We start from the raw sequence: 13,004 nt of genomic DNA on the forward strand, positions 1-13,004 counted from the left end.
ATGAGCTCAAATATACCTACAAATGAGGCATAATGATGCAATATGTACATACAGCTACTCTTAATAGCATGATAGCATTGATTAGCTTGCACTGACCAAATATGCCTGATTAGCACTCCAACAAGTCAATAACATCAACAAAGCGCACCTTTGTGCATTCACGCTGTCATGTCTGTGTAATCATGTTTTGTTTTAAGTCATATTTTGTTTAGTTATAGGACTCTTTAGTTTCTGGCTTTTCAATCCCTTGTCTTGTTTCCATGATTACCCAATTAGTTTCACCTGTTCCGCGTTTGGACTCATTGTGCACTGTTGATTGTCACCATAGCAACCCATTAGTTTTCACCTGTCACGTCACGCACCTGTTTCACGTTTTGAGTCACGCACCTGTTTTCGTTAATCATGTCTGTAGTATTTAAGTTCAGTGTTTTTAGTTTGTCTTTTAAGTTCAGTGTTTTCAGTTTGTCTTTCTGGTGACATCTCCATATTTATGCTTCTGCACACTCTCCACACCCTTATGATCCTTGCTGCTCTTTTTTCATGCCGGTTCCATGCCAAGTAAGTTTTTGTTTATTAAGCCACAGTTAGTGTTTTTTTGTTGTTCATAGTTTTTGCCTTTGTGCAAGTGTTTGGTTTCATAGTTTGTTCTCCGCCATTGTGCGCGCCTTTTGTTTACTTCCTTGTTTTGTATTTATAGTCTTTAAATAAAAAATGTATCTTCATTCCCGTCTCGCCCGAGCCAACTTTCCGTTGCATTCGAGAAAAACTAAACCCCAGGACCAAGTCATGACACACGCACAGTATAAGACGTTTGTTGTACAAAATGAGACGAAGGAGGAGTGGAAGATTTTACATGTAAACAAATTGTTGCGTCACAGGCCACGCTGTGGTGAGTTCAAGAACCGCCGAAATTAGTAGGACAAAACGATGTTCACCAAATACTGTCATCAGTGAAGCATACACACAAACATACTAAACAGTGGGCTTTCTAACAATTGGGAAGGCTTGTGTCATGTTAGTCCTCAAACAAAAAACATACTAAAACAAATTATTTTCCCCCCATCCTTTTTTAGAAATGCTCCAGGGAGCCACTAGGGCGGCACTAAAGAGAGCCACGGGTTGCTGACCCCCGGCATAGACCAAATTGTAAGCATCTAACAATGATAATGTTAAATTATTGAATAGTTTACAATAACTGTTACTCTCTAGTGAATTAGAACTGGCTTACAAGACTGTACTTTATTTATTTTTCTGTTGTGGTAGCAGCAGCTGACACTTGTGGTGGCGACTTAACCCAAGGGGTGGGGGACCCTGGTGATGAGGGGGTCTTCCCCTACCTGCCCCGCCACAATAATCCAAGGTTGCTCCTGCCGCCACCCCACTAACTTCAACCACAGCTTGAAAAAAAAAAAAATCATGATTTCACTCAACAGAACAGCAACAATGCGAAAATATCACCCATTTTAAAAACAAACGTGTTTAGACTGACTGTGTTTTAGCTCAATAGAAGTACGCTGGTCTCTCACACAGGCGATGTGGGTTCAAGTGCAGCTCGGAGCAGTAGGAAAAAACAGCCGAAAGAGAGAGTACACAATCGCTAGACGGTGCTTTAAATGATTGATTGAAACTTTTATTAGTAGATTGCACAGTACAGTACATATTCCGTACAATTGACCACTAAATGGTAACACCCGAATAAGTTTTTCAACCTGTTTAAGTCGGGGTCCACGTTAATCAATTCATGAGCAGTTTGTGATTGACAGCGAACACCAATAATTGCAATCCGCTGTCAAAATCGGGGGGGTCCTGATAGGGTGGGGCCCCTGGGCTTCAGCTCAGGTGAACCTGTACATTAAGGCAGCCTTGGCAACGGCAGAAGTTTCTTTTTTGATCACGCCGGGGAACTTTGCACCGTTAACTGCTGCCTGCCTTTGACCGCCAATTTGTGATAAGCAAATAACGTGTGTGATTTTACCACTTTGATGCCCATTGAGCAAAGTTTGGTGGTCTTTTTGCACATGCTGCAAAACGCTTCTCCGGGTTTGCAATCGACGGGTTTTAACCAGGTTTGGAAACAAATAGCCCGCCAGCCACTTTTGTTGACGTTTGCATTTTCCCGACATGTATTCCTTTTTCCGCTTTTGCCACGGCATGAGCACGTCCACATGATATAGTAGGGGTGTGGGGAAAAATCGACTCAAATTAAAATCGCCATTCTCACGTTGTACGTTTTAGTATCAATTCTCATTTTTCAAAAATCGATTTAAAAAATTTTTTTATTTATTTATTTTAAAATTTTTTATTTTTTTTATTTATCAATCCAACAAAACAATACACAGCAATACCATAACAATGCAATCCAATTCCAAAACCAAACCCGACCCAGCAACACTCAGAACTGCAATAAACAGAGCAATTGAGAGGAGACACAAACACGACACAGAACAATCCAAAAGTAGTGAAACAAAAATGAATATTATCAACAACAGTATCAATATTAGTTACAATTCCAACATAGCAGTGATTAAAAATCCCTCATTGACATTATCATTAGACATTTATAAAAAAAAAAAAATGTCACAGTGGCTTACACTTGCATCGCATCTCATAAGCTTGACAACACACTGTGTCCAATATTTTCACAAAGATAACCTAAGTCCTATTTTTGGTTCATTTAATAGTTAAAACAAATTTACAGTATTGCAATCAGTTGATAAAACATTGTCCTTTACAATTATAAAAGCTTTTTACAAAAATCTACTACTCTGCTTGCATGTCAGCAGACTGGGGTAGATCCTGCTGAAATCCTATGTATTGAATGAATAGAGAATCGTTTTGAATCGGGAAAATCGATTTATAATCGAATCGTGACCCCAAGAATGGATATTGAATCGAATCATGGGACACCCAAAGATTCGCAGCCCTATGATATAGCATTATTTTTTTAGCTTTTAGCTCAGTAGCTAGCACGCTGCACTCACATTCGAAGGACCCTGTATTTAACCCTTGTGTAATGTTCATATTGTTACTCAGCCAGCGTTTGTGGGTCTGATAGACCTGTTGCATTTTGTGGCTTTTAATGCCTCACTATCAAACACTTTTATGTTAAAATACTGAACAGATGTTTACCTTATCCCAATGAACATATGTTCAGTATTTTAACATAAAAGTGTTTGATTATGAGGCAATAATTTTGCTTAGTTCAAATAAAATATCCCTAATTTTTGTATTTTTTTTCCTTTTTTTTTTTAACACTGGCTTTTTGCAGTGTAATGTAATGCCCTTTTTAATACCACTTCAAACAAATGTAATGCTCATGTACTACTGCAGACAGTTATTACCGGTATATTTAGTCAAAAGCTTACAACTGTCTGCATAGACAAGGGGTCGGCAACCCAAAACGTTGAAAGAGCCATATTGGACCAAAAATACAAAACATAAATCTGTCTGGAGCCACAAAAAATGAAAAGCCGTATATAAGTGTTATAAACAAGGCAACACATGACGTAAGTGTTTATCCCAATAAACATCTGTTCAGTATTTTAACATAAAAGTGTTTGATTGTGAGGCATTAAAAGCCACATGATGCAACGGGTCCATCAGACCCACAAACGCTGGCTGAGTAACAACAATATGAACGTTGCACGGAAATTTTCTCTGCCAGTTTCTGCATCCCACAGGGATTCTTCTTTTGTGTTTCTGCACCTGCGGTTCCCACACAAGGTTGCAACATTATTTGTCAACATCGTCTGCTCTCATTTTCTCGCACATTTGACCCGCTGATGCTCTGTGTACCTACACTCTGTCCTCCTCCTGTCTAGGCCTGCTGTGTCTGTGTGAGGGTGGGGGTGTGTGTGTGTGTGTGTGTGGTACACAGAACATCAATTTCCACACTTCTATTAGCCCCGGGTCCAGTGGACCCAGACATCTTATATGTAATAGAAATGTGTCGGGGGGATGTATGGTGTGCGTGGTCATTAAATATGTATTCTGATATATGTTCTTCACAGAAAATGAGCCAAAGTCAGTGAGTCTCAGTTTGAAAAATTAATTAATTGTATCATTTTTCTTTTAATACAAAATGAAAACGGGTCCCACAGACCCAAACACCACACAAGGGTTAAACCAATGTTTGTTTGTTTTTTTAATCAGTTTGATTTATCTCTCGACCAGAGATGAGAATACTTAGTTGTGATTAATTATTGTTTTGAATGTGTGCTGCTTTTTTCCAATTGTATTACAATTTACCTAAAGTTTTTGCAAACTTCACCTCCAAAAAAAACAATATTCATAGTTTGCTGTACAAGCAGAACCTGCAAACTTTAACAATGGCTTAACTTGCTGCACTTAGCTAGCAAATGTTTTTGCTCGGCTCATATGACAATCAAACAAATGCGAATAAGTAAATATAAACTCGTGAATGTACTGATCTTTACCCTTAGGTTGAATTGTGTTTCCAATTATGTGTTAATTTACTGCTGTCATTTTCTGCAAGAGAAAAGGGGGAGGGGGGGAAATCTTCGCAAGACCGGAAACGGCCAGAAAAAAAGTTTATGCTACTAAATGTTGACGTCTTTCAGAATACTAACAACGATCAAGAGTATTTAGCGACAACAACTCACGCAAATGCAACATTTGGATGAGATGTTTTACTCACCAAGCTTCTTATTGGTAGGCGTTGGTCGTCTGTTTCGTTGGCGGTGGAAAAGCAAGTGTGAGGGAATTCGTGGTATTTCCGGTTAACGTCCTTTCAAAGTATGTGTTTAACACGTTATTTTCATACAATAATGTTTAAAATTAGTCAGTAATTCAAATTTTGGTTATTTACATATTTTACGGGGGATTTGGGGTACTCAATTTATTCCAGTATCGTCACAGTTATGTTGAATAGGAGTGTTGCTTTTAATTTGAAGTGAAAAACAGAAACACATCAGCTATTGAGCTAGTTTATTATTATAACTTTACACTACCGTGAGCGCAGTTTCGCTTTGTCTTAATGCGGAAATGAAGTTGAAGCTTTTTTTTTTAAACAATAATAAATACTTGCATCACTTTGTTTGAGAATGTCATTGTATTACGCCTTATGATTACTTTGGATACAAAAAAAAAATACAGGTAATACAAATGCAGCTAGTCTTTCCCTTGCCGTATTATTAATATTATGTAGGTACTGCATTTGCTTTTAGCAATGTTTAAATACTGAATCATTTAATTCCCTGTATTCCATAGATTTCTAGGGAATAATTAATCAATAAAAAAAACATTTTACTAATGTGGGGGGGAAAAAACTAAATTTACAAAGTGACCACTAGATGGAGACAAAAAAAGTAGATATGAGCTACCCGCGCTGTTTACCGGGCAACACACATAGTAATACAGTTAACCTCATGTTTACACTCTGAAAAGGAGTAGGAAGAAGTAGAATGTATCTAACCCAACCCCTTCTCCAAGTTTCAACAATTACTGACACATTTTCCACTATGTTACCATTTCCTAATTGGGAACGATGAAAAAACAGTATAATAGTGGGGTTAATAATAAATATTGGAGTAAAATATGGCAAAAAAAACATTGTATTCTGCATGAATAAATACATAATATATGATAAATCATCCTTATTAAAGAATAATGAATTTTGGTTAAATAATATCCGACACTGTGGGTTTCATTAAACAATTAAAAAAATTAAGTATAAATTATTTCAGACATTTTTCTTCCTCTTTATACCTACAATTGTGGTGCATTCAAGGACCCTCTATTTGAGTTAGAAATAGAGGCGTCACAAGACAAGGAGGGACTTAATAGTCATACCAAAGACTATAAAAATGGGACCCATTACCTCCCTGCTTGGCACTCAGCAGCAAGGGTTGGAATTGGGGGTTAAATCACCAAATGAGGGCAGCACGGTGGAAGAGGGGTTAGTGCGTCTGCCTCACAATACGAAGGTCCTGAGCAGTCCTGGGTCCAATCCCGGGCTCGGGATCTTTCTGTGTGGAGTTTGCATGTTCTCCCCGTGACTGCGTGGGTTCCCTCCGGGTACTCCGGCTTCCTCCCACCTCCAAAAACATGCACCTGGGGATAGGTTGAGTGGCAACACTAAATTGGCCCTAGTGTGTGAATGTGGGTGTGAATGTTGTCTGTCTATCTGTGTTGGCCCTCCGATGAGTTCACGACTTGTCCAGGGTGTGCCCCGCCTTCCGCCCGATTGTAGCTGAGATGGGCTCCAGCGCCCCCCGCGACCCCGAAGGGATTAAGCGGTAGAGAATGGCTGGATGGATCACCAAATGATTCCCAGGCGCAGCCACCGCTGCTGCTCACTGCTCCCCTGTGGGCATGGGTCAAGCAGAGGATAATTTCACCGCACCTAGTGTGTGTGTGACAATCATTGGCACTTTAACTTTAACTTTAGATGTACTAATAATAATGCGATCATAATGATGTATTATTATGTTTCGGCTTACCCACTGATGATAATTATAAGTCAGAGGTTTCCAAAGTTTTTCCAGCAAGGGCCGCGTTTAGTAAAATGGAAGGATCCACTCTGATACATTTTGTACATAAAAGATGCTAAAAGCAAACCAATGTACATCAAGATCGGTAGGTTGTGAGTTCAAACCCCGCCCGAGTCATACCAAAGACTATAACAATGGGACCCATTACCTCCCTGCTTGACACTCAGCATCAAGGGTTGGAATTGGGGGTTAAATCACCAACAATGATTCCCGGGCGCGGCCACTGCTGCTGCTCACTGTTCCCCTCACCTCCCAGGGGGTGATCATGGGTGATGGGTCAAATGCAGAGAATAATTTCGCCACACCCAGTGTGTGTGTGACAATCATTGGTACTTTAACTTTAAATATATGCTAAGCTATGAACAAAACCTCCATGTTAGGTTTGTGTTATAGGTGACAAAGAGAATGTGTGTAATCTAGTAACTAGGCTGTAAAGTTACAAAGGACTTAAAGTTAGTATTATTTCCAGATGATACAACTGCGTTTTGTTCAGGAGAGAACACACAGAAGATTATACAAATAATAACAGAAAAAAATTAACAAATTCAAAAGATGGTGTGACAAAAACAGACTCGGTAAGACTAAAATAATGCTATTTGGTAACAGTAGAAAAGAAAGTCAAACACAAATACAGATAGACAAATTAAATATTGAAAGTAGAGATGTCCGATAATATCGGACTGCCGATATTATCGGCCGATAAATGCTTTAAAATGTAATATCGGAAATTATCGGTATCGGTTTCAAAAAGTAACATTTATGACTTTTTAAAACGCCGCTGTACGGAGTGGTACACGGACGTAGGGGGAAGTACAGAGCGCCATAAACCTTGAAGGCACTGCCTTTGCGTGCCGGCCCAATCACATAATGCCTACGGCTTTTCACACACACAAGTGAATGCAATCATACTTGGTCAACAGCCATACAGGTCACACTGAGGGTGGCCGTATAAACAACTTTAACACTGTTACAAATATGCGCCACACTGTGAACCCACACCAAACAAGAATGACAAACACATGTCGGGAGAACATCCGCACTGTAACACAACATAAACACAACAGAACAAATACCCAGAACCCCTTGCAGCACTAACTCTTCCTGGATGCTACAATATACACCCCCGCTGCCCCCTACCCAGAACCCCGCCCCCCAACCTGAGAGCATGAGAAGGTTGAGGTGGGCGGGGTTGGGGGGGGGGGGGGGGGGGGGGGGGGGTGTATATTGTGGGGGGGGGGAGAGGTTGAGGTGGGGGGTAGTAGCGGGTAGCGGGGGGTGTATATTGTAGCGTCCCGAAAGAGTTAGTACTGCAAGGGGTTCTGGGTATTTGTTCTGTTGTGTTTATGTTGTGCTACGGTGCGGATGTTCTCCCGAAATGTGTTTGTCATTCTTTTTTGGTGTGGGTTCACAGTGTGGCGTATATTTGTAACAGTGTTAAAGTTGTTTATACGGCACATCCGCACCGAAACACAACATAAACATCCATCCATCCATCCATCTTCTTCCGCTTATCCGGGGTCGGGTCGCGGGGGAAGCAGCTTAAGCAGGGAAGCCCAGACTTCCCTCTCCCCAGCCACTTCGTCCAGCTCCTCCCGGGGGATCCCGAGGCGTTCGCAGGCCAGCCGGGAGAGATAGTCTTCCCAGCGTGTCCTGGGTCTTCCCCGTGGCCTCCTACCGGTCGGACGTGCCCGAAACACCTTCCTAGGGAGGTGTTCGGGTGGCATCCTGACCAGATGCCCGAACCACCTCATCTGGCTCCTCTCGATGTGGAGGAGCAGCGGCTTTACTTTGAGCTCCCCCCGAATGACAGAGTTTCTCACCCTATCTCCAAGGGAGAGCCCCGCCACTCGGCGGAGGAAACTCATTTCGGCCGCTTGTACCCGTGATCTTGTTTTTTCGGTCATGACCCAAAGCTCATGACCATAGGTGAGGATGGGAACGTAGATCGACCGGTAAATCTAGAGCTTTGCCTTCCGGCTCAGCTCCTTCTTCACCACAACGGATCGATACAGCGTCCGCATTACTGAAGACGCCGCACCAATCCGCCTGTCGATCTCACGATCCACTCTTCCCCCACTCGTGAACAAGACTCCGAGGTACTTGAACTCCTCCACTTGGGGCAAGATCTCCTCCCCAACCCGGAGATGGCACTCCACCCTTTTCCGGGAGAGAACCATGGACTCGGACTTGGAGGTGCTGATTCCCATCCCAGTCGCTTCACACTCGGCTGCGAACCGATCCAGTGAGAGCTGAAGATCTTGGCCGGAGGAAGCCATCAGGACCACATCATCTGCAAATAGCAGAGACCTAATCCTGCAGCCACCAAACCAGATCCCCTCAATGCCCTGACTGCGCCTAGAAATTATGTCCATAAAGGTTATGAACAGAATCGGTGACAAAGGGCAGCCTTGGCGGAGTCCAACCCTCACTGGAAACGTGTCCGACTTACTGCCGGCAATGCGGACCAAGCTCTGACACTGATCATACAGGGAGCGAACTGCCACAATAAGACAGTCCGTTACCCCATCCTCTCTGAGCACTCCCCACAGGACTTCCCGGGGTACACGGTCGAATGCCTTCTCCAAGTCCACAAAGCACATGTAGACTGGTTGGGCAAACTCCCATGCACCCTCAAGGACCCTGCCGAGAGTATAGAGCTGGTCCACAGTTCCATGACCAGGACGAAAACCACACTGTTCCTCCTGAATCCGAGGTTCGACTATCCGGCGTAGCCTCCTCTCCAGTACACCTGAATAGACCTTACCGGGAAGGCTGAGGAGTGTGATCCCAACATAAACAAAACAAAACAAATACCCAGAACCCCTTGCAGCACTAACTCTTCCGGGACGCTACAATATACACGCCCCCTCCCCCTCCACCCCACCTCAACCATGCCCCCCCCCCCCAACCCCGCCCACCTCAACCTCCTCATGCTCTCTCAGGGAGAGCATGTCCCAAATTCCAAGCTGCTGTTTTGAGGCATGTTAAAAAAATAATGCACTTTGTGACTTCAATAATTAATATGGCAGTGCCATATTGGCATTTTTTCCCCATAACTTGAGTTGATTTATTTTGGAAAACCTTGTTACATTGTTTAATGCATCCAGCGGGGCATCACAACAAAATTAGGCATAATAATGTGTTAATTCCACGACTGTATATATCGGTATCGGTTGATATCGGAATCGGTAATTAAGAGTTGGACAATATCGGAATATCGGATATTGGCAAAAATAGCCACATCTCTAATCGTATTACTTCGTTTTTGAACATCTCATGGTTAAGCCACCTAGTGGCAAGGTGAGGCACTGCCTCAATATGTTTCCCCCATTTTTTTTAATACAAATGTGTTAATTTATTGTTTTAAATGTGGTGCGGTCAAGTGCACGCTTCATCTAAATAAAAACAATGGTTACTAGTTGTACTTTTCTTTTTTTGTATCCAGGGTAGCTAACTTGTTAGCCCCAGAGAGGCTAATTGGCAGCGAACAGGTCTGGCCAGTGCGCATCACAGCATAGAGAAGCCGCTGTCTTCAGCAAAATGGCCGACAGGTTCTCTCGGTTCAACGAAGAGCGTGATTTCCAGGTAAAACGCCGGTCATGCCTTGCACTGCTCGGATGTTTTCGGGATACATGCAAAGCTACCACGTCACCGGCGGTCGAGGGTTTCTCAGCTCCGTGCACCTTGCATGTCCGCATCCATGTTCGCGGGTTAGCATTAGCGGCTAGCGCAGGCTAATGCACTGCGGCGCTTCTCCAATTTTTGCTTTCGATGGCGTCAATCGCAACATTTATCCGCGTCTCCCAGCCGCGTCGTCGCTTGTTTGCGTCCACGACAGCAACACCACGCAGCGACCTGCTTGATATTTAAACCCCCAAATTGCTCATTAATGACCTTGAGAAGTGGTTATTTATCGACATATGCTAACGAGGCAGGGCTAAGCTGCTAGCTAGCAAGTAACGCTTTTTTGAGCATTAGCATGCCATGACAGTGACATTTTCCCAAATAAATCCTCTTATAACACTATAAACTCTTTTCTCCTTGTTGATTCACCCCGCCGACTGCTAAACTATGTATTTACTAAGTTGACGGTAATGCGAGTTAAAACGTAAATGCATAATAAACGTGTACAATGTTGTCTCTCTCAGACATGAGTACAGTTATTTATTGTTCCACCAGCCCAAATAATGTCACGTAAATGATGACATGGTATTATAACATGTTTGCTGTTGCAGTTGCACCGTTATGACGACCTGCACTTGAGCAACTTGCTGTTATCTGTGCTTTAAGACCACACCCAGCAACAGAAATTGCATTTATTTAATGTAGAGATGTCCGATAATGGCTTTTTTTGCCGGCATCCCATATTCCGATTTTGTCTAACTCTTAATTACCGATTCAGATATCAACCGATATATACAGTCGTGGAATTAACACATTATTATGCCTAATTTTGTTGTGATGCCCCGCTGGATGCATTAAACAATGTAACAAGGTTTTCCAAAATAAATCAACTCAAGTTATGGAAAAAAAATGCCAACATGGCACTGACATATTTATTATTGAAGTCACAAAGTGCATTATTTTTTTCTAACATGCCTCAAAACAGCAGCTTGGAATTTGGGACATGCTCTCCCTGAGAGAGCATGAGGAGGTTGAGGTGGGCAGGGTTGAGGTGGGGGGTAGGGGGTAGCGGGGGGGGGGGGGGTGTATATTGTGGATTACCGGAAGAGTTAGTGCTGCAAGGGGTTCTGGGTATTTGTTCTGTTGTGTTTAGAGATAATAATAATAATATCGGCAGGCCGATATTATTGGCCCGATAAATGCTTTAAAATGTAATATCGGAAATGATCGGTATCGTTTTTTTATTATCAGTATCGTTTTTTTATTATTTTTTATTTATTTTTTATTAAATCAACATAAAAAACACAAGATACACTTACAATTAGTGCACCAACCCCAAAAACCTCCCTACCCCATTTACACTCATTCACACAAAATGGTTGTTTCTTTCTGTTATTAATATTCTGGTTCCTACATTATATATCAATATATATCAATACAGTCTGCAAGGGATCAGTCCGTAAGCACACATGATTGTGCGTGCTGCTGGTCCACTAATAGTACTAACCTTTAACAGTTAATTTGACTAATTTTCATTAATTACTAGTTTCTAGGTAACTGTTTTTATATTGTTTTACTTTCTTTTTTATTCAAGAAAATGTTTTTAATTTATTTATCTTATTTTATTTTATTTTATTATTTAAAAAAAAAAAAGGACCTTATCTTCACCATACCTGATTGTCGAAATTAGGCATAATAATGTGTTAATTCCACGATTGTATATATCGGTATCGGTAATTAAAGAGTTGGACAATATCGGATATCGGCAAAAAGCCATTATCGGACATCCCTAGTTGTGTTACGGTGCGGATGTTCTCCCGAAATGTGTTTGTCATTCTTGTTTGGTGTGGGTTCACAGTGTGGCGCATATTTGTAACAGTGTTAAAGTTGTTTATACGGCCACCCTCAGTGTGACCTGTATGGCTGTTGACCAAGTATGTATTGCATTCACTTGTGTGTGAGAAAAGCCGTAGATGTTATGTGACTGGGCCGGCACGCAAAGGCAGTGCCTTTAAGGCAGTGGTTCTTAACCTTGTTGGAGGTACCGAACCCCACCAGTTTCATATGCGCATTCACCGAACCCTGCTTTAGTGAAAAATAAATTGTTTTGTTTTTTTTCAAATTCAAGACAAAGTTATATGTTTTTGGTAACACTTTAGTATGGGGAACATATTCTAAGTAATGAAGACTTAATTTAGAGTTATTTTAGGGTTAGGGTAATAATAAGGCCATGCCAAATAAGGCGTTAATAAGTACTTAATGATTAGTTAAGAGCCAATATGTTACTAATTTGCATGTTAATAATCAACTAATTAATGGTGAATATGTTCCCCATACTAAAGTGTTACCATGTTTTTTTTACTGGTGCACAAAATGAACCGTGCATGAACATCACCTTGTTCAAACAACAAAACCAACACAGTGCATAAACTCACAACAAATTACACACCTGCAAATCAGTGTGACTTCTGCTGTTGTCGTATCCGTAATACGCCGATAGGGAGAAGTTTTTATTTACACGATGACTCGGGTGTGTTTTGACCTCCGCCGAACCCCTGAGCCCGACTCACCGAACCCTTAGGGTTCGATCGAAACCAGGTTAAGAACCACTGCTTTAAGGTTTATTGGCGCTCTGTACTTCTCCCTACGTCCGTGTACACAGCGGCGTTTTAAAAAGTCCATAAATTTAACTTTTTGAAACCGATACCGATCATTTCCGATATTACATTTTAAAGCATTTATCGGCCGATAATATTGGCAGTCCGATATTATCGGACATCTCTAGTTTTAACAGTGCATGCACTAATCTGAAAACAGCTAGATCATTACTTGGGTAAATGTTTAGTTTTACTATTGCCCATAATTTGA

General features: G+C 41.7%; 2 protein-coding genes across 6 annotated transcripts in view; one reads left to right on the plus strand and one right to left on the minus strand.

The window, feature by feature from the left end:
• The window catches only part of map3k14a (mitogen-activated protein kinase kinase kinase 14a), a 42,742-nt gene extending 38,011 nt beyond the window's left edge, over positions 1 to 4,731 (minus strand). The window contains exon 1 of one of the 2 annotated variants that reach the window (XM_061981929.2): positions 4,658 to 4,731. The gene's annotated coding sequence lies outside the window, so the exon portion shown is untranslated. The remainder of the gene's footprint in view (positions 1 to 4,657) is intronic. The other variant, XM_061981931.2, reaches the window with a different exon arrangement.
• A 5,226-nt stretch (positions 4,732 to 9,957) lies between these two features.
• gpatch8 (G patch domain containing 8) overlaps positions 9,958 to 13,004 on the plus strand; it is a 42,893-nt gene continuing 39,846 nt past the window's right edge. For 3 of the 4 annotated variants that reach the window (XM_061981921.2, XM_061981927.2, XM_061981924.2), the window contains exon 1: positions 10,032 to 10,097. Coding sequence is in view for 1 of the 4 variants with exons in the window: in XM_072915996.1 (XP_072772097.1) it covers positions 10,053 to 10,097 (45 nt within the window). In the remaining 3 variants the exon portion in view is untranslated. Of the gene's footprint in view, positions 10,098 to 13,004 lie in introns of all 4 variants that reach the window. The other variant, XM_072915996.1, reaches the window with a different exon arrangement.

Source organism: Nerophis lumbriciformis, linkage group LG24 (assembly GCF_033978685.3).
Source record: "Nerophis lumbriciformis linkage group LG24, RoL_Nlum_v2.1, whole genome shotgun sequence".
Taxonomy (NCBI): domain Eukaryota; kingdom Metazoa; phylum Chordata; class Actinopteri; order Syngnathiformes; family Syngnathidae; genus Nerophis; species Nerophis lumbriciformis.